We start from the raw sequence: 19,467 nt of genomic DNA, 5'->3' as shown, positions 1-19,467 counted from the left end.
AGTAAACAACCACACTTTTATGTATGCACAGTTTCATGAGGCTCTCCCCCTTTATTCATGTTGCCAGTTCTTTCATGTCCTAATTGGAAATCGGCACTCACAAAGCAGCCTTCACTTTCTCCTCCTCTTCAGTATTTAATGTGAGCAGCATGAAACAAAGCAGCCATTAGGAAGTAATTAGGGCCCAATTAGATGCGTTAGTAGTTAGCTATTAACAAAGTGGGTCAGGTTTCTAATAGCTGGCTTCCTATTGGTGCTAGCTGAATAAGATGGGAACCACATCGAGCAGAGTGGGGGGAACAAGGGGCCATGCAGTTCAGGTTTGGGGTGAATGAGGCTTTGATGTGGGCCAGCAGGAAGGTCCGGGCTCCCACAGAACTGGGTCAGTTTGGATTTTGGGTCAGAAAGGAACAGAGCAAGATGCGTTGGGCATTGGGAGGCTTTTGACTTGGAGCCAGCAGGTCGCCGACAAGACCGGACCGTAAGGGACGAGGACTGAAATGTTCCAGTTGGGCTGCCAAGTCGGGAAAAGATAGATATGTTTTCCAGAGTTATGAGTGAAAAGTAACAGAAAATTGGTTAACTTGGGATTCTGATCAGATCTGTTATGCTTCGCTGAACAGGTTAGGACAAATCGATGGGCGATACAAGACATGTTCACTACACTTTTGAGCTGTTTTAGGGCATCTTGTCACTTTAAATTCAAATAAGCTGCTGCTAGGCATGCAGTCCAAATGCAACGTTTACACTCCCATATGAAAATGGTGTAGTTATACAACCGTACATCTTTGAAAAGCAGAAATAAAGTCTCCTGCGCAACCAACAAGAACATATCAAGTGGTTTCTGAACGGCGAGTAAACAACAAAAACACTTGTCTTTTCCAGCAACCATTTTACAACTGTAAAACCTGACAACCAAATGTGCTGGAACTCTGCTGGGGTTGCTAGGTAACCAGCTGGGCTGCTGGGGTTGCTAGGTAACGGGCAAGGTTTCCGGGGTTGCTAGGTAACGGGCAGAGCCTTGCTGATTTGTGATGTTACATTCAGGAGGTTTTTGAAACGGCTTCATTTCAGACACTAGAAAGCATTAATTTATTGCCAAAACTAAACCTGTCTATGTCAGTGTGTTTTTTTAAGCGTTTGGATTGTTCTCAGTTGCCACAGAAACCAAAATGGCAGTACAAAAACTTGCTTAAATAATTTGCACAATACACCTCCTTTAACTTTAAAAATAAGTGGAGCAAATACTTACTATTTGCTCTTCTCTGTTTTTCCAAAAGACGTTTTAAAAATCGTACATTTTAAAGTGACTTACCCTTCCACAGCGATCTATGTGAAACTTTACCCTGTTTTGACTGATCCCAGTCCTGTTTCGAGACAGTTAACTGAAGAATACTGAATGAAAGAACGGGTTTGTCTGGTACTCTGCAAAACTGCTTCAGATCCAGAACCGCTGCTACTAAATACCCAGAATGTTTTAAAATCAAAACATTAAGGTCAAAGGTTATCCAGTTAATCTTTTTCAAGTTTAGCTACTTTTAATTTTAAATTAGTCACTGACTTTTTTATGTGGTACTGCATTATTTATATTTTTTTATTTGAATGGTGTCAGACAAATCACTTTATACTACTGTATAAGCTAGAAAAACAAATGGCTCATACTAATGACCATAAAATTAGATTTTCTACTTCAATATGTTTTTTGTCTTCCATTTCCTGCAAAAAAAGCCAGTAAGGAAGCAGTTTCCTTCCAAAATAAACAAATTATTCCTTAATTTTAAGGTTAGTGACCCATGGTTTAGCCAACGGGTCACTAACTAAGTGACCCCGTGCAGCCCGAGGCCGAATCCCGAAATTGCGCTAGTCACATTTGTTCATTTTGCTGTTTTAGGAAACATGTTGGAAGAATTTAAGTGTTTGACTTAACTGCTTAATTGCTGCGGTCATTAGAGATTAAAATGAAAAGCAGACCACCCTTCCTCGACCCCCTACACGTCTGAACATCCTCTAAGTCTGGGTCCTCTCCTCTCAGCATGAGGATAGTATAAAAGCCTCTCCAGGATTCACACAGAATCGATCCTAAAGTTCTTTTCACGGCTCGTCACACTCATGCGTCTGTATATATGCATGTGTTCAAGCCTGTCTGCGCCAAAGGAAAAGGGGTTGCAATTTCACAGTGTCAGCACTCGAACCGTCTGTGCATACATGTCTGGGCACGCCTGCCAGGTTAAGTAGAAACGGTTGGAGCTGTGTACGTCTGTAGGGCCAGAAACTGAGGCGAACGCAGTCTGGAAAACAAGCAGTAAAAAGAAAAGTGTCCTGATGTGATTCGGATCAAAAGTCTGCCAAAGTCATGACTGTACCAGTCACAAGATATTACTGCCCGACTTGGGAACAAATCGCTTGGACATACAGGAAGTAGGTCTGGACAATAAATCAATAACAGTATATTTCGCAATAGACATGTGATCAATATCAACAGATAATTACATTTTTAATATATAGAATATTCAGTGAACCCTTATTCAGAACCACACAGCATTTTGGGGGATGTAGGCAGAGGAAATACATTAGCCACTAGCTAGCTAAGCTAGGTAGGTGGCATCAACTAACTCACTAACTCTTTGGTTACCTAGCAACAACCTGTTGAGTAACTTGCGCTGCTAAGATATTTGCACTAGAAAACAGCCAAAAATACTTGGTAGAATTGTGTTTTTGCAGTGTAGTTCCTATCGTCACTTTTATTGTCACAATAAAACCACAAAATGTTGTAATAAAACTTTAAGGTCATATATCCCACCCATACTTAGCATCCATTTCCCATTGACTTGACATGTTGCCCTCTGATGGAATAGCATTTATTATTATATTTAAAAAAATCAAAATAAAAAATCATCACTGGATAGCTTATCCAGAATAAAACATGGCAACGGTTAGGCATTATTTTTATTTATAGACTCATTCGTTGATGCTCCACTTTCGCCCTGCAGGTGTTTGCTTCCGTATCTGATTTCAGACGGCTCCCTCTCGCTCCTCACGCATTGTGCTCCAAAAAGCAAAAGGGACAGGAAGCTTTTGTGATTTTTTTCCTTTTTCCTTTTGAAAGTTTCTCCATATGTATACACTCAAACAGTGACGCCACAGCTCATCAGAAAGCTAGTCACTCAGTAAAGGGAGCAGACGTCCAAACTCCACACAGAAACACACAGGTGCACCCTGCACTGCGAAAACACACAATCTTAACAAGTACTTCTGTCTAGTTTCTAGTCCAAAACACCTGGAATAAGAAAAAACTAAATTGCAGGTAACTTTTCAGTTTTGTTTTAAGTAAAGAATTTCTTAATATTGATTTAAAGCCCTGGTTTCATTGACAGATTACTTCATTAATTTAAAAAGACATTTCTTGAAACAAGTAGATGTGTTCAGGGAGCAAAAATGCATTTTTAGATAAAACTGTTTTTAAAAAATGCAATAACTGCATAAATTTTCACAACTTTCAGCTAAAACTTTATTGAAGACGACCTGAAATATAGTTCTGACATCCTAAAACAGTTTAGCTGATATTACTCATTTGTATTGTTTGTTTTAAGCCAGAGTTGCCCAACATGTTACAAAGGATGTATTTGTACAAAAGGTATCAGTCAGGAGAAGGCTAAAAATAATCCACAGCATTATAAATACTTCATGTTAATGTGAAAATAGCCCTCAGTTATAGTAAAAACTACATGGCATTGCAACAGCTTTAAGAACATCTGGCAAATAATGATTTATTTAATATGTAAACCATATTAAATATGACATATTACAAATTACTTATGTAACATGTAATATGGATTCCCCTACACTGCAAAAACAATGTAGGATTTCCCTACTGCAAAAACAAAGTATTTTTGGTCTAGTTTCTTCTGTGAATATCTTCATACCCTTGAAATAAGACTAAACTAATTTGCAAGTAACTTCTTACCAAGACATAGGAACTTGTTTAAAGTAAAAAAAAAAATCTAACATTGTTTAAAAATGTTTTTGAAACACAAAATGATTTTGTGTTTTTGCAGTGCGCTCTCTCTGCTCAGTGTAAATTAGCGAACACCGAGATCCTGTCAGCTCCTATTAAACAGAGAGCAGAGCAGGACGCCTGGTAGCATGACTTCATTCTGGTGTCACAGCCGCTGACACAGAACAGCTCCGGCCCCAACATCTGAACCTGCAGTAGCAACGTTTTAAACATGCATGCAAAATTACAAGTTAGGAAAAAATCTATAAAAAGCCACAATTAGAGATTGGTTGCTACCTCAAAAGGGGGGAGGAAGAAACTAATCTAAACTTTATAAATCTGTTAAAGTAACCATTTCTGGAGGGGGATTAGAAGTGGTAGCTGACAAACCTGGCTGGTGCTGCAGACATCAAGCAGGAAAGAAAAGTAGAGAAGGAAGAAGATGGACAGCAGAGGAGAGGAGAGACTCAAAGTGGCATTCAGGGAGGAGGAGTGTGGTCAGCAGACAGGACAGGGGCGGAGTTTGGAAACAGGACTACTGCGGCCATTTTTAACTTTTTGTCATTTTGCACAGCCATCATATATCTAACTTTATCGCACTTTGTCATGTTACGACCAAAGGCTTTAATTTGTTAGGCTGACATAAAGGAGCATGTAATTACCAACTGCAAGGAGAGAGACATAGGAACAACTTTCAACCTTTACAAATAAAAAGTGTGGCGTGTTTTTCTTCAGCAACCTAAAATGAAACTACACAATATGTAATAATGTCATAAAATCCGCAAACGCATTTTGCAATTCTTTATGCCAAAATATGTAATAGCATTATTATATTTTCCACCGATTATTACAAAATGCAGAGGTACACTGCAAAAACATAAAATCTTACAAAGCATTTTTGGTTTAGTTTTCAGTCCAAATATCTTCATAGACTTGAAATAAGAAAAAACTAACTTACATATAACTTTCATCAAAATATAAGAGCTTGTTTCAAGTCAATAATTCCTTAGTATTGATGAAAAAGTTATAGTTTTATTGACAGATTATTTGACTTGTAACCTGTAAAAACTGTGTTGTTATAAGTGAATTTATCTACTAGACAAAGTAGAGCTTTTTCCATTAATATTAAGGAATTATTTACTTAAAGAAAGCTCCTATAACTCAAGCTCCTGATATATTTTTTCTTATTGCAAGAAATATTTGAACTAGAAATTTGATCAAAATATCTGGTACAATTTTGTGTTTTTGCAGTATAGAAACATTTTCAATCAAGTAATTTTCTTTTTATACAATTTTCTTTTTCTAAGTAATTACAACATACTCAGATTTATTAAGGTAACTCAAGTTATACTCACTAAAACTGCATTTTTAAAAAATGTAAAATCAACTTTTTTGAGCTTTATATCACGTAATTTTATGTCCTCATCAAAAGCATACTTGGAGTGTTGCCTTGATTCTTTCATGGATGTTTAAGAAATCTTTTAATCTCCCTGGCAACCACTCAGGTGTGAAAAACGAATCACAGTGCAGCCCTCCCTCAGTCAGCTCCTTCAGACTAGCCAGCAGCAATTAGCAAACATCTGGTGGAATTGTGGATTTCATGTTATAAGCTACTTCTCAGTGAAATGCTGGTAAAAAAAACAAACCCAAAACAAACAAAAAACGCTGTTGAAGGGTTAATAAAGGAGCCATGAAGGCGGAGCTACAGAAAGAGAAGGAGATTCTTAAAGACACAGACGCATTTTCCAATTTCAAGGTGCTAAATTACAAAGTCAAATGTATTTTAAGTCATATTTGATATATAGGGCATTTTTATAATAATTGAAGTTAAAGTTACTTGACTGTGCTATAAAACAGCACTAATACATAATACTGCCATTTTAAGTAAAAAGAACTAATTAGTTTTTACAGTGTATGCGCTCCCTTTGAATGCTTATAAAAACTCTTCCTTTAATGGAGTATGTTGGACATTTTTTCATTTATTTCCACTCTGCTCTTCCTGAGAGTCTGAGCAGCAGACAGTTTGCAGGTAATTGAGATCATCTGCTTCATTCATGCTTCTCCCATCAGCTGACTGCTAACATCCCAGTCCGCCTTCATGCAGCCGACACCATTTACTGCTGCTTTTATGCACAGAAGCCACCTTTATTCAGCATAATGTGAAACCTTTCAGCAAAACAGCTTCACTTTATTCAATGTGAACAAAGAGACTCTTTCTTTCTGGAACTAAGCTAGTACAGACTTATTTAACAGCAAATAAATAGTCAACTAAAGCTGCAGCATGTAATTGTTAAATAGATGTTTTTATATATTTCTTAACACTGGCACCATGTCATTACAGTGTAATATGAGCCAGATAATCAGTGAAAAGATCAATTCCTGAGCTGCTGATGAAATGCAGCGCTCCCGACCAAAAACAACCAATCACACCCAAGGGGCGGGTCTTAGCGTTGTCAATCAAGCTCAAGGTAATTTGACTTATATAGCACATTTTCAGTAGCATGGAGATACAAACAAAAGGAGATACAAACAAAACAACAAACCAAAAGAAACACAAAGTAAAAGTATAAAACTCCTTTTTGTTTCCACATGTTTAATAATAATAAAAATACTAAGTCCATAAAATAGAAACTAACAGGGGTTTCTTTGGATTCTTGTTCTGATAAAACTACATGTTGGTTCTCCGTGTTTGGTAAGATTAGTGAGGTTTAAAACTAAATGCTGGTTCCAGTTGTTCTGGGTGGAGTTCTAGATTTGTTCAATATGAAGCTAAATGTTGCTTCTCCATGTTTGATTCTTGTTCAGGGTTGTTAAGTAGATGATACTTTATAATTTTTCTAGAAACAAGACAAAACTAACTTACAAATTAACTTTTTAGGAAGATATAGGAGCTTGATTTACGGAAATCAAGCTTTTTCCATTAATATTAATGGAAAAAGTACTAGATATACAGTCAGATTATTTCACTTATAACATGGAAAAAAGGTCTTGTTAAAAGTGAAATAATCTACCAGTATAAGTTTTCATCAATATTAACAATTTAGTGACTTAAAACAAGCTCCTACATCTTACTGAAAAGTTAGGTTTGTCTTATTTGAAATATATTAATATATTTGCACTAGAAACTACACAAGAATGGTAAGATTTTGTGTTTTTGCAGTGCTAGCCTGGCACTGTTGAACACAATGACATTTCTCTCTGTCTCTCTCTCCCACTCTCTCTGGGCGGTCAAAACTCCCTGTTTAATTCTGGGTAATGAGTTTAGACGTCGGACACTAACAAAGTCTATATAAAGGTCGGGTCCACTGAACCGTCGATTCGAGCACCATTTATGCTAAATTTGCTGTCAAATACCTGAAACAGATTATAAAAAAATTAAGCCTGCTATGCAAACACACAAGAGAGAGAAAACTTACGATCTGATTTCAAACTTATAGTTTTGTTTAAGTCATTGTTTTCTGTGCTGGGAGGATTCAGAGGAACTGCAGGGGTTGTAGAAGAACATTAACATGTTTGCACTCTAGTTTTAAGAGGATCCTCTTGCTTTTCTTTCCTGGCTTAACAATTCGACCAAATCTGAGTGCTGCTTCTTATAAAATAAACACGTCCAGACGGCTGCAGCAGACTGATAAAGGCTGAACCATAAGTATTTTTGGGGAGTCGTTCTTCGTTTCCACGGCATCTCTGAGTAAAAACAGCATAAATTTCAATCAGGGTTCAGTAAAGGTCATCAGCTATTCTCAGAATGATGTGGTGCGAAGCGACACAGAATGTCCTGTCCTTATGTTGGACCGGACCCCAGCCTTTGATACGCTGACCACCACATCAGGTCGAGGTACTGGGCCGCCGTATCGCGCTCTGCCTCACCGTGGTTTTCTTCATATCGTTCTGATCATCCCTTCTGTGAGGCTGCTTCAAATTATAGGGCTTCCTTAAACCGTTGTCATTTTGGTGTGCCTCAGTGTTCTGCATTTGGGTCTCTTGTTATTTCTGGCTTTACATGCCACTTGAGAACATTTTGGACAGTTTTAAAGATGACGCATGTCAATGCTAATCTCTTCTAGGCCTCACAAGTTATGGAAAAAAAAAAAACCTTTCTTACATGCTTGTTGCTAAATAACAATATCTGGCATTACATGCATTTCTTTTAGGTGCACCACAAGAAGCTATGACGATTGACCAAGCCTCCTACCAGGCTCATTCATTCACTTCACCATAGTCTGGTGTACCTCAGGGTCCTGTATTTGGAGCCTTTGTTTTTGCTAGACTTACATGCTTTTGAGCACATTTTGAGAAGTTTTAGATTCGACTCGTGTCAATGCTAATCTCGTTTAGGCCTCAAAAATTACCACAAAAAGAAACATATTCTGCATGTTTAAATCTAAATAAAAATATTTGGCATTACTTCTGCCACATAATTTTACTTTTAGAGTGCAGTGCATGATAAGAAGCCTCCTACTGGTCTCACATAAGCTTCACCATGGATATAAGAGTTATAAATTTAAACCATTTCCATTTTGGTGTACCTCAGGGTTCCGTATTTGGGGTTCTTGTTATTTCTGGTTTTAGCTGCCACTTGAGAACATTTTGAACAGTTTTAAAGATGACTCATGTCAATGCTAATCTCTTCTAGGCCTCATGAGTTATTGAAAAAACATATATTTCATGTTTTTTGCTAAATAAAAATACTTGGCATTACTTTTTCCACAGGATTTCTTTTTCTTTGACAGACACACAAAAGGTTTCAGTATCCACAAAGCATTAGGTGTGCCACTGGTTAAAAATAAGGCTGAAATTTCCTAAACCAGTCACATAGAAAGAGTGATTAACATAATTAAACTGCAAATTGTAACTTCATTTAAGCATATTTTTAGTGACTGATGCTTTCATTGAACAGTCGATAAAACAGTAAAACTAGCAATCCCAACAATAGGGCCAGTTTTTTTTTTTTAGCATTACTGGAATTAAGAAAAAAAGAAAAAATATATATATGATCACAAGTTAACCAATGTTTTAGTGGTTTTTGTTAAAATATAAGATGAAACTCTCCATTTCTGAAGTTTCTCACCTTTGTTCGGATGTAAACTTGCTTTGGTCTTGTCACTGCAGCCCTGACTGCGCCGGTTTCCAGCAGCGCTGACCGAGCCTCTGGGAGGGACATCACCGCCAGCAGTGGACACCCTTGTTGTCGGGCCAGGAAGTCTGATGAACAGATCAGGAAGAAAAACAAAAAAACAATGGAAGAGGGGAGTAAATAGGCCAGACATCTGAGCTTTCACAAGGGAGGTTTAGACATGTGAACATTTGATTTAACACAAAAAATGACTTTTTCACACAGAAAAGGTAAGAACCGGTTTAGGAAGGTCAGCAAGAACTGTTGTACATTTCTAATTCTTACAAAAGTCTCCTAAAAGTACATCTGTTATATTTTGTTTTATGCAACAGTCAAACAATATAAAGAAAATTGATTTTGTTTCAACATACTAATGCAAATATTTTATACTTTAAGTAAAAACATCTGGATCTGATCAACAATCAAACATTTTATATTTGAAGCTTTTCCCAACTGTGCTGCTGGTTAATTTAGCCACAATCAGCCTGACAAATTATTTCACCCAGACTGCAACATTTTAAAGGATTAATAAAGTCCACAAGATTCCATACGACGGCGTATTAAGGCTACAATAGACAGGTGGAAAACAGGAGTAAATTCCCACCAAAATGCTCAGGAATGTTAAGATTAATCTCAGAAATTTCCCAGAAAAAAACTTTTAAAAAAACTATTTAAAAAACTATTAAAAAAGTTAGAAATTTTTTGGCTAATCTCAGAAATTTTCTAGCTAAACCATGGAAATTTCTAAGTCTGAAAAGTCAAAAGTTTTCCACTTTTGAAACTCGGACAATTTACAGAAGTTGAAATTTTTCTCCCTCTAAATGCCAAAATTTCCACTTTTTTTTCTAGAAAATTTCTGGGATTAATCTCAAAATTATTTTATTTTTCAGCAAATTTGAATCTTTTCTAACTATGAAGCTTCCAGGTTTCTTTTTCTTTCTTTTATTTTTTGGAAGATTCCAGACCCAACATGGTGTAAAGCCACCATAAAATATTCTCAAGACACTGTAAATAATTTAGTTGGTTTTTATTGTTGTTGGGGGTTTTTTCTTCCTTTACAAAAAACACCCAGAAAATAGCTTAGTAGTCTTGGCGTTTTGTGTACAATATGGGTAGAATTAATCAGAGGAAAATGCACAGATATTCTTCAACAAGGTTACTAACACTTTTTTTACTAACACTTTTACAAGTAGAGGAAAAACATAGCAACATTTGATAGGAAAACTTTTTATAATAGCAATTAACTGGTTGCAGTAATATATTGTAGTAGAAAAACATTGTATTACCGTGATCTTTATTTTAATGTGGAAAAGCCGTTTTTGTTGCTGTTTGTGAAAATTTGTACTCAGTTGTAAACCCTCCTTATCCTTAAAAAACCTTCTAATTCAACATTTACGTAGTTATTCACAACCAAAAGCCACAATAAAAATATTCAAATAGGAAAAGTGCTAAATTTTTCTGTTTTTATGACAACACATTGGCTATGTTACAAGAAATATGGCTCATTGAAGATTGTCAATGCACTTTGCTGACATATCGCATCTAATAAAAGCAGCATTCTATGTCTAAAGAAATTTTAACAAACATATTCAGAATAACTGCTAATAAAAATACTATATTTGAATATTTTATCACCTTTAACACACCTTTTGAATACTAACATACACATAAATACATTGTACTAACCAGGTGTTATGAATCTAACAGTAATATCTTCATGTTGTAGTTACATAAGTTCACCAGAAGATGGAGACATTTAACCACATTTCAGGGGCTGTTGTGTCTACAAGAGGCAGGTGCAGCAAATCACATTTTGGGACGGGGCCGCATGCAAAACCAGATCTTACATTCAGTTTCAAAGGGAAAGTTATTACATTAGAGTAAAATTCATGCTGAGAATCTGACAAAATGTCAACAGAACCAAACGAAACAGAACAAAGGCAAGTTTTTGTCACGCATCACTTCAAACGCACAATCTCTGCTGCAGGTTCTGTGTTAATTATTAATGTCACATTATAATAGGGGAGGGGGGGTTGTTCTTGTCAAGAAAACCAACCCACACACACTTACTTACTTAAGGGTTATCTAAAGGTCTTTTACAGCCCATTTAGCAGACCGGCCAAATGAGGCGTGATGCCAGAAACAGACAAGAACCCTCTGAAAGTGGAGCCAGGAGCTTTAGTTTCTATCTGCGGAGCACCATCACTCATGCATTATTGATGGTGCTTGTAGTAGAAATTGCCCTTAATCACAGACAAAGAAGCAATAGGAGCCTCAAAATGGTTGAAAAAATAAGTCATCTCTGATTAGAGGCGATTTCTAGCTTTCTACACTTTAAAAACATTAAATCTTACCAAATATTCTTAGTGCAAACATTGTAGTCCACTTGAAATAAGGTCAAACTAACTTTTAAGTAACTTTTCAGCATGAAATGTGAGCTTTTTATGTCAATAATTGCTTAATATTGATGAAAAATGTAATAAGTGAAATAATCTGCCAATGGAGCCAATACTTTTCCATGAATTTTAAAATTACTGACTTAAAACAAGTTCATATATTTAGCTAAAAAGTTACTTTAGTCTTATTTCAAGTGCACTAAGATATTCACACTAACAACTAGACAAAAACTTGGTAAGACTTTGTGTTTTTGCAGTGTAATTCCAGATAAAAGTGTTGGTGAGGTGAAGGAAAGGGCAGGAAATCAGGAGAGCAAGTGAAGCTGACCTAGAGCTCTTTTTCTGACCAATGGAAAACTTGAGAAGTTTACTCTGACAACCATCCCTAGAGGAGGAGGAGAAGAAGAAAAGAGACGGGAGACGTGGAGGAGGACGGGAGAGAAGTCATGTTTAGAAATTTAAATGATATGAAATGTGAGCAAGAAGATAGAAATGCCAAAATGATGGATTGAAGAAAGTGAAGCAGAACACTTCATCCACTCATGTCTCCTGGTTAAAGCTGCAGCATGTAATTTTTATTAAAAACATTTTTTTTACTTATTTGTTGAAACTGTCAATCTGTCCGGACAATTTACAGATAATTTGTCTTCTTCTCCCAGTGCTAACTAGAAACAACCAATCAGATGATTGAATGCTGAGAGGTAATGAAGCTCAGCATTTATGACAGGCTATGCTAACACTAGTTAGCATAGATAGGCCTTTTGCAATAAGCAATAAACCAATTAATTGCATGATGAATTAAAACTATATCAATAATTTCCATTTGCACGATTTATTGTTTTTCTCTTTTCTCTCATTGAAAGACAATTCTAGTTTGAATTCAAAACTTTGAAATCAAAACTAGATCATAAAAATCTTCAGTCTGATGTTTTGGTCTCAACTAACTCTTATTTTGAGGGACAATTTTGTTTACAGAGACTTCATAATTTGATTGTTTTATTGTTTTGTTTATTTCTTTTGGATATTTAAACTGTCTTCTACTTCCAGTGTTAAATGTTATTAGAATATAAACTTTATTGATTTTTGAGCATGTGTTCTTGCATCATTATTATTATTATTATTATTATTATTATTGTTATTATTATATTCCTTGAAAATAATCTCAAAACAACAATATTATAGATTATTGCAATACCTTCTGGGACAATTTATTATTTAGAAACTGTGTAATCATGACAGACCTAAGCGTAGCCAACAATGACGGCAGATTTTCTGCAGCCGTAAACTGTTTTTCCACCATTAGCGTGTTCATGGGGATGATTGACAGCATTAAGCCCCGCCTCCTGGCTCTGATTGGTTGTTTTTGGTGCATTTCTTCAGAAGGCAATCGAGATTGTCTTTTCAGTCACAACAAGGTCACAGTTTTAACAAATATGTAAAAAACTTTGTTTTTTGTTTAAAATTACACACTGCAGCTTTAATCTGCACTGATTTGGCGAACCAGCCTCACCTGGACTGCATCTCGGCCTGTGCTGCTTTCTGTGCTGCAAGGCCGGGCGTCCCATGCGGAGAGTGGCTGAGCTGTGCCGGAGCGCTGCTCTGCTGGCCCAGGGGAGGGTGTGTGTTCTGGGTTTGGGCCGCCGGCGGGAGGCAGGGCTGGGAGTTCTGCCGCTGAGCCTGCTGCTGCTGCTGTTTGTAGCGGGACAAGCTGAAGAAGAGGCCGAGGATCGCCTTCAGATTCCCATTACGAATCTCTGAGGGTCACACAGAGAATCCAGCTTATTTATGTAGCACATTTCAGCAGTTTAAAGTGCTTTATAACATTAAAAACATGTGAAAACATTAAAAAACATCAGTCAACAGTTGTGAAAACCAATAATAGACATTACATTTTGTCACGTTAAATATACTGGTCAATATTCCAATGTTTGACTAAAGATCAACACGAGTTTCTCTAGATCTTGCTTGGACCTGAATCCCGGAAATGTTCTTCAGGTGATAGAAGGCCGACTTTGTAACTGTCTTTATGTGTCTCTGAATGTTCATTTCTGAACCTTCTGAGTCCATCACTACACCCAGATTTCAGGTCTGATCGCTGGTTTCTGGCTGTAATAACTGACTGACTACCTTGGAGCACCCCACACTCAATTTTAGAGAAAGCAGAACATGTGAAGTGTTGAATTTGTAAAAAACAAAACATTCAGGCTCATGTATCAGTCCAGCTCACCTTCTGCAGACAGACCCTGGATGTTGACTCCTTTAGCTGCCAGGAAACTCAAACAAGCATCAATGTTCTCAATCTGGAGAGGAAAAGACACAAGAGCAAGTCAACACAGACTCCATATTTACATTCTAATCTACATGTATTGGAGGAACAGGGCTGCTCTGCCCTTTGCATGTTTAGAGTATTAACCAAATTGGCAGGAAGTCAAGTCAAGATGGCCTATCAGCCAACATTAAGGCAAAGAAGAAAGGCAGAAACCTTTCAACCAGTCATACATCAGGCTGGTGAAGTTAATTTTGGGAAACCATAAAGAAATATTAAAGCCCAAAGATCTGATCTTAAAAGATTCCACATATTAGGAGCGCTAAATTAAATTTTGAAAAAAATAAATAAATATGTTTTATATGAGCCTGTAAATTTGTGGAACATGTGGGACGTGTAGAGACATCCAGACATAAAGGTGTTGGCTGTATCATTACATTAGTTAGCACTGGAATTATTAGGTTGTCCTGTTGCTCAAAATTGGCATTTCTGGAGGCATTTTGTCATCTTTTTATTATTATTATTATTATTATTATTATTATTATTAATCGCTTTTTGCAGTGTTTCCATGAAATAACGAATGCAACTAAAATACATGAATAAGTTTGTTTACATGGGAAGTCGTTAGAAAATCTGCGACGCCATTATCCTAAAACCACTTCCTGTCGTCTTCTTAGTTGTTTCTGCCAGTAGTAACTTGTGATCATGCAAAATACACTAATTTCAATACCACCAAAAAGAACCCACCTAATCCTAGTGCTGAAATGTTTTTTTTATTGGCTTGCTTACAGTCAGCAAAGTTATTTTCATAATTCCAATTTGCACAACAAAATACACTTTGTTCTAAATTACAATACACATGAAATCACCACAGGTCTCAAATCCATGATATATGATTATTTAAACTAAATTTGTTAAAACGTGTGTTTGGTAATGGAGGTCTTTTTGGTGCAACGACTGTTTAAGTCTTTATCGTGGTGAATAAAGACTTATGTTGATGACATCTGTGAAACAAATCAACATACATGTGTCAGCAGTTCTAAACTGAAACAACCCCTCTACTGCAGCTCAGTTGCTATGACGACAGCCCTGGCAACCTGCTGAGCTGCCATTGGACAACAGGAGGATTTGATAGGCAGACTGGCTTTGTTTCGGGATCGTCTGACCCATTATGCCCAGAATCTGATGACCGGGTCACGTGATTTTAAAGTAAACCACATAAAACAAGTCATTAAATGGGATTGACCAAAGGTTGTAGGCGATGAGTAAACACAAAGGGTGATACATAAAAGATATCAATACGGCGCAAAACACTCCTTTCTCATGTTACATTACACAAGCTGGCCAGATATGAGACTCTCAGATGAGCAGAACTTTACAGAACCGGCTCCACAAACGGACACAAACTAAGAGAAACCTTAAAAAGGTGAAGAACATCTGAGAGTTGGGAAAACCTGGGACACTTACACAAGGAAAATAAATCCTCAGAGCCATATAAAAAGTAAAACACATGTAAACTACACATTAAGTCCATTGGGTGTAGGCAAAAAGCATTTGAGTGCCATTCATCCTGCAATTAATGACATGATTACACTTAATATGCAGCAGCTAAATATAGCCTGACCTACAGATTCTCCTGCTTCCAGATTTGAGGTGAGAAGCTGAAACGAAAAGGGATTTTTACATTTTCTATCATGTGAGCTTTTAAATAAATAAATTCAATGATGGTACATAAACCAAAGTAAAGCTTACTTCTACTTTGACGTTGGTCCTTCTTGTTCACTACAATTATCAAGCAAAACATTTGGATGAAAGAGACCATCCAAATGTTGGATGGTCATGTTGGATGGCCTAGTCGCTATAAGAAATAAATCAATTAAAACAATTTTTTTAAAATTCCAACTGCATGATTTGCAAGTTTTTTCTCTCTTTCTACCAAAAACTAGATGACAAAAGTCTTCATTCAGCTGCTATTGTCTCAACTAGACCATTTTTTAAAAACTATTGTGCTTACAGAGACTCCGTAATTCCTTTTATTTGTTGTTTCTGTTGTTTTGTTTATTTATTTTGGTTATTTAAAATGTCTTCCAGTTCCAATGTTTATTAGAATGTAAAAAAAAATATTTTTTTTAAACTTTGTAACAACAGGTGTTTTACAAAATGTTGTTAGTGAAACATCTGGCTTTCTGTGAACCTAGGGTTCGACGAAATGCTAAGTGTTTCATATAATTCAATATCGATAATTATTTAAGTTTTTTTTTGTTTAAATATCTGAAATACTGTCAAACTGGACTGACATTTCCTGATTTATCCACAGTTTTCACTCCATCGTTGTTTTTTATTTTTAAGCAGTTATGAGGCACTTAACTGTTAAACTGTTACTGAGCAAGTTACTCAAAGGTTGTTGCTAGGTAACCAAAGTTGTGGGTGGGGGGGACTTGAAACTGTTTCCTATCTAGAAGGTTGTTGCTAGGTAACCAAAGAGTGAGCGAGTTAGTTGATTCCACCAAACTAGCTCAGCTGGCCATGGGAGGTTGAGCGACTAAAGCCTTTCTATATATATATATATATATATATATATATATATATATGTATGGTTGTGCAAGGAGGCCCCTGAGACAGTCCAGCACATAACAGCAGGGTGCAAGATACTGGCAGGGAAAGCGTACATGGAACGACATAACCAAGTTGCAGGCATAGTGTACAGAAACATCTGTGCAGAATATGGACTGGAAACCCCGAGATCAAAGTAGGAAACACCCCCAAAGGTGGCGGAGAACGCCAGAGCTAAGATCCTGTGGGACTTCCAGATCCAGACAGACAAAATGGTAATGGCGAACCAACCAGACATTGTCGTAGTGGATAAACAACAGAGGAAAGCCGTTGTGGTAGATGTAGCAATACCAAGCGACTGCAACATCAGGATAAAGGAGCATGAGAAACTAGAGAAATACCAGGGCCTCAGGGAGGAACTGGAGAGGGCCTGGAAGGTGAAGACCACAGTGGTGCCTGTGGTCATCGGGGCCCTCGGGGCAGTCACCCCCAAACTGGACCAATGGCTACAACAGATCCCAGGAACAACATCAGACATCTCAGTCCAGAAATGTGCAGTCCTTGGCACAGCCGAGATACTGCGCAGAACCCTCAAGCTCCCAGGCCTCTGGTAGAGGACCCGAGCTCAGAGGATAAGAACCACCCGCAGTGGGTGAGAAGGGAATTATTATATCATTTATTTATTGTCCAGTCCTATGTGAGTGCCATTAAATATCTTTTAATTTAACTTCTGTTAAATTAAACCTCCAAAGCCTTTCTGTGCTATTGTAGCGTATGAACAGGTCAACTGACTGAGTCAAAACTCCCCTGCTAACATATCTGTGATCTCTGATCTGAGAAACAGCTGTCAGTATAGCGGACATATGCTGTCCTTCTAGATGACACGACGTAGCGTACAAGTAGGGCAAGAATGGGGACTATGGCCTTCTTTGAATACCACAACTACCCAAAAATAACCCTCTTTGAAACACCGCTCTAACCAAGTCTTTCTTTAATGAATCTGAAACCTCACTTTGGTGACTGAACTACTCTCACTGTCTGTTTTAGCTGCAGTCTGAATAGCAGTCACCTTCAGAGAGTCTCCTCATAAATGCCAGGCCTGTCCTGCTGAGATGTACCCAGCCACGCCTCTCTGGGGGGTAAAACACTGAAACCTTGTGCTATTTAAAACCTCCAGGAAGAAGAACCACAGCAAAGACAGAAACTTCGTTCAGAGGTCCAAATCTGCAGCAAAACTCGTATTTATGTGGCTCAGATTTCAGAGTCCACATCTGAAGATGATAAGAACGAAAGAGGATTGAACTGAAAAAAAATGATTTCTGACTTCAATCTCAGATTTCTGAGGTTTGATCTCAGAAGGTTAAAGTGATAATTCAGAGATTAACATCAGAATTCTGTGGAAAAAGTCTAAATTCTGAGATTAAATCAAACATTCTGAGAAAAACATCAAACTTCTCAGATTAAAGTTCAAAGCAAAATGTCAAAATACAGATAAAAATATCAAAATTCTGATCAAAGTAAAAATACTGAGGAAAGCATCACAATTCTGATATGACAGTCAAATTTCTGAGAAAAATGTTAAAATTCTGAGATTAAATCAAAATTTGGAGAAAAACATAAAAATTCTGAGAAAAATAGTCATAATTCTGAAATTAATATTTTTCCACAGCTGTTTGTTCCTGATTTTCAGTAGTTACAACATGAGAAGTTAAAACCAGCCATAATGAAAACATATTAAAATGCCAAAGTTTCTCTGAATAATCCCTCCTCCTGACTAAACCACTAGTTAAAGTATCACTAACACTTTTTGAGACTACAAGCTTAAAAATCCTTAATGAGGATCATGTCATTATTTTATAGAAAAAAAATCTATCACAAATATTCTTCAGCCTATGAGAAAACAAGCTCCATGCTGAAAATGCTGCAAACTGTGACTGTTAAATCTAGAAAATCCAGAATAAAACCTCCTAATCTGAAAATACCTCTAAACAAATCAGAAGTTTCCAGCATCAGACGCGTGTCTGAGGCCCGACTTCTCGCCGCCGCTCCGCCGTCGGTCACCACCTGCTCCGGTTCCTGACAGCCGCACTGGGCCGGCCGGCCAACAACTGAACAAACACTTCCAACCATCACAGGGCTGCTATTGTGTGTGTGTGTGTGTGTGTGTGTTTATGGGTGTGTGTGAAAGAGTGAGAGAGAGAGAGAAAGAGGAAGAAAGGTAGGGAGTACTTTTTTTTGCAAGAGCAGAATTTTGATGGCTCATAGTTACCCTTTATGACTTAAAATATGACAACTTCATTCTTTTTAAGCTAAGCTAAAGCTAAATAGCTTCCTGTTTCCCCATATAACGTAACAATAACTGTGATTTATCACTGACTTTTGACATTTTAATGGTTGCTTATCATTTTCCCATCTCCATTGTATTAACCTTTGAGACATGAGATCTACACAACAATCTGACAACAACTAACGGAAACAAAAAGGTTTCCAAGAATATGGAAACACATGCAGCAAAAAACTGTTGCTGATGCTAAATAATACGGAACTGAACTGAAGCCAGACGTTGGTCTGTAAACTGTACACTGTAAAAAATATTAAATCTTACCAAGTATTTTTGGTTTAATTTTTAGCATAACCATATACTGTAAGTACAAGTGCAATAAGACAAAACTAACTGAAAATTAACTTTCAGGAAGATTTATGAGCTTGTTTTATGTCAATAGTTCATTAAAATTGCTGAAAAAGTGTCAGTTCTACTGGCAGATCATTTGACTTTTAACAAGATATTTTTTCCATGTTAAAAGTGAAATAATCTGCCAGTGGACCTGGAACTTTATCATCAATTTTAAATGATTATTAACTAAAATGAGCCCTTATATCTTCCTGAAAAGTTACCAGTAAGTTAGTTTTGTCTTATTTCAAGTGAACTAAGATATTTGCAGTAGACCAACTAGACCAAATATAACTAGAACAAATATACTGGATAAGATTTTGTGTTTTTAAAATCTTAGTTTGTGAAATGAGACAATAAAGGAAGCCATAGATAGATCTCAAACTAACTATTTTTGTTTTATTTACCTTATTAAGACATAACATTATTTCTCTACCTATTAAAATTTATCATTGTCTTTTATTCTATCGTTTT

The 19,467-nt window shown here is 36.8% G+C and overlaps 1 protein-coding gene across 9 annotated transcripts in view; it reads right to left on the bottom strand.

The window, feature by feature from the left end:
* The window catches only part of nav2a (neuron navigator 2a), a 262,068-nt gene that overhangs the window by 72,733 nt on the left and 169,868 nt on the right, over positions 1-19,467 (bottom strand). For 7 of the 9 annotated variants that reach the window (XM_028014169.1, XM_028014164.1, XM_028014165.1 and 4 more), the window contains 4 exons: positions 13,731-13,803; positions 13,014-13,257; positions 11,832-11,888; positions 9,063-9,196 (listed from right to left, as the gene is read on the bottom strand). In XM_028014169.1, the coding sequence (XP_027869970.1) occupies positions 9,063-9,196; positions 11,832-11,888; positions 13,014-13,257; positions 13,731-13,803 (508 nt within the window). The remainder of the gene's footprint in view (positions 1-9,062; positions 9,197-11,831; positions 11,889-13,013; positions 13,258-13,730; positions 13,804-19,467) is intronic. The other 2 variants (XM_028014166.1, XM_028014172.1) reach the window with 1 other exon arrangement.

Source organism: Xiphophorus couchianus, chromosome 4 (assembly GCF_001444195.1).
Source record: "Xiphophorus couchianus chromosome 4, X_couchianus-1.0, whole genome shotgun sequence".
NCBI lineage: Eukaryota > Metazoa > Chordata > Actinopteri > Cyprinodontiformes > Poeciliidae > Xiphophorus > Xiphophorus couchianus.
Note: the sequence above shows the minus strand (reverse complement) of the source record. Positions and strands in the feature narration are given on the sequence as shown.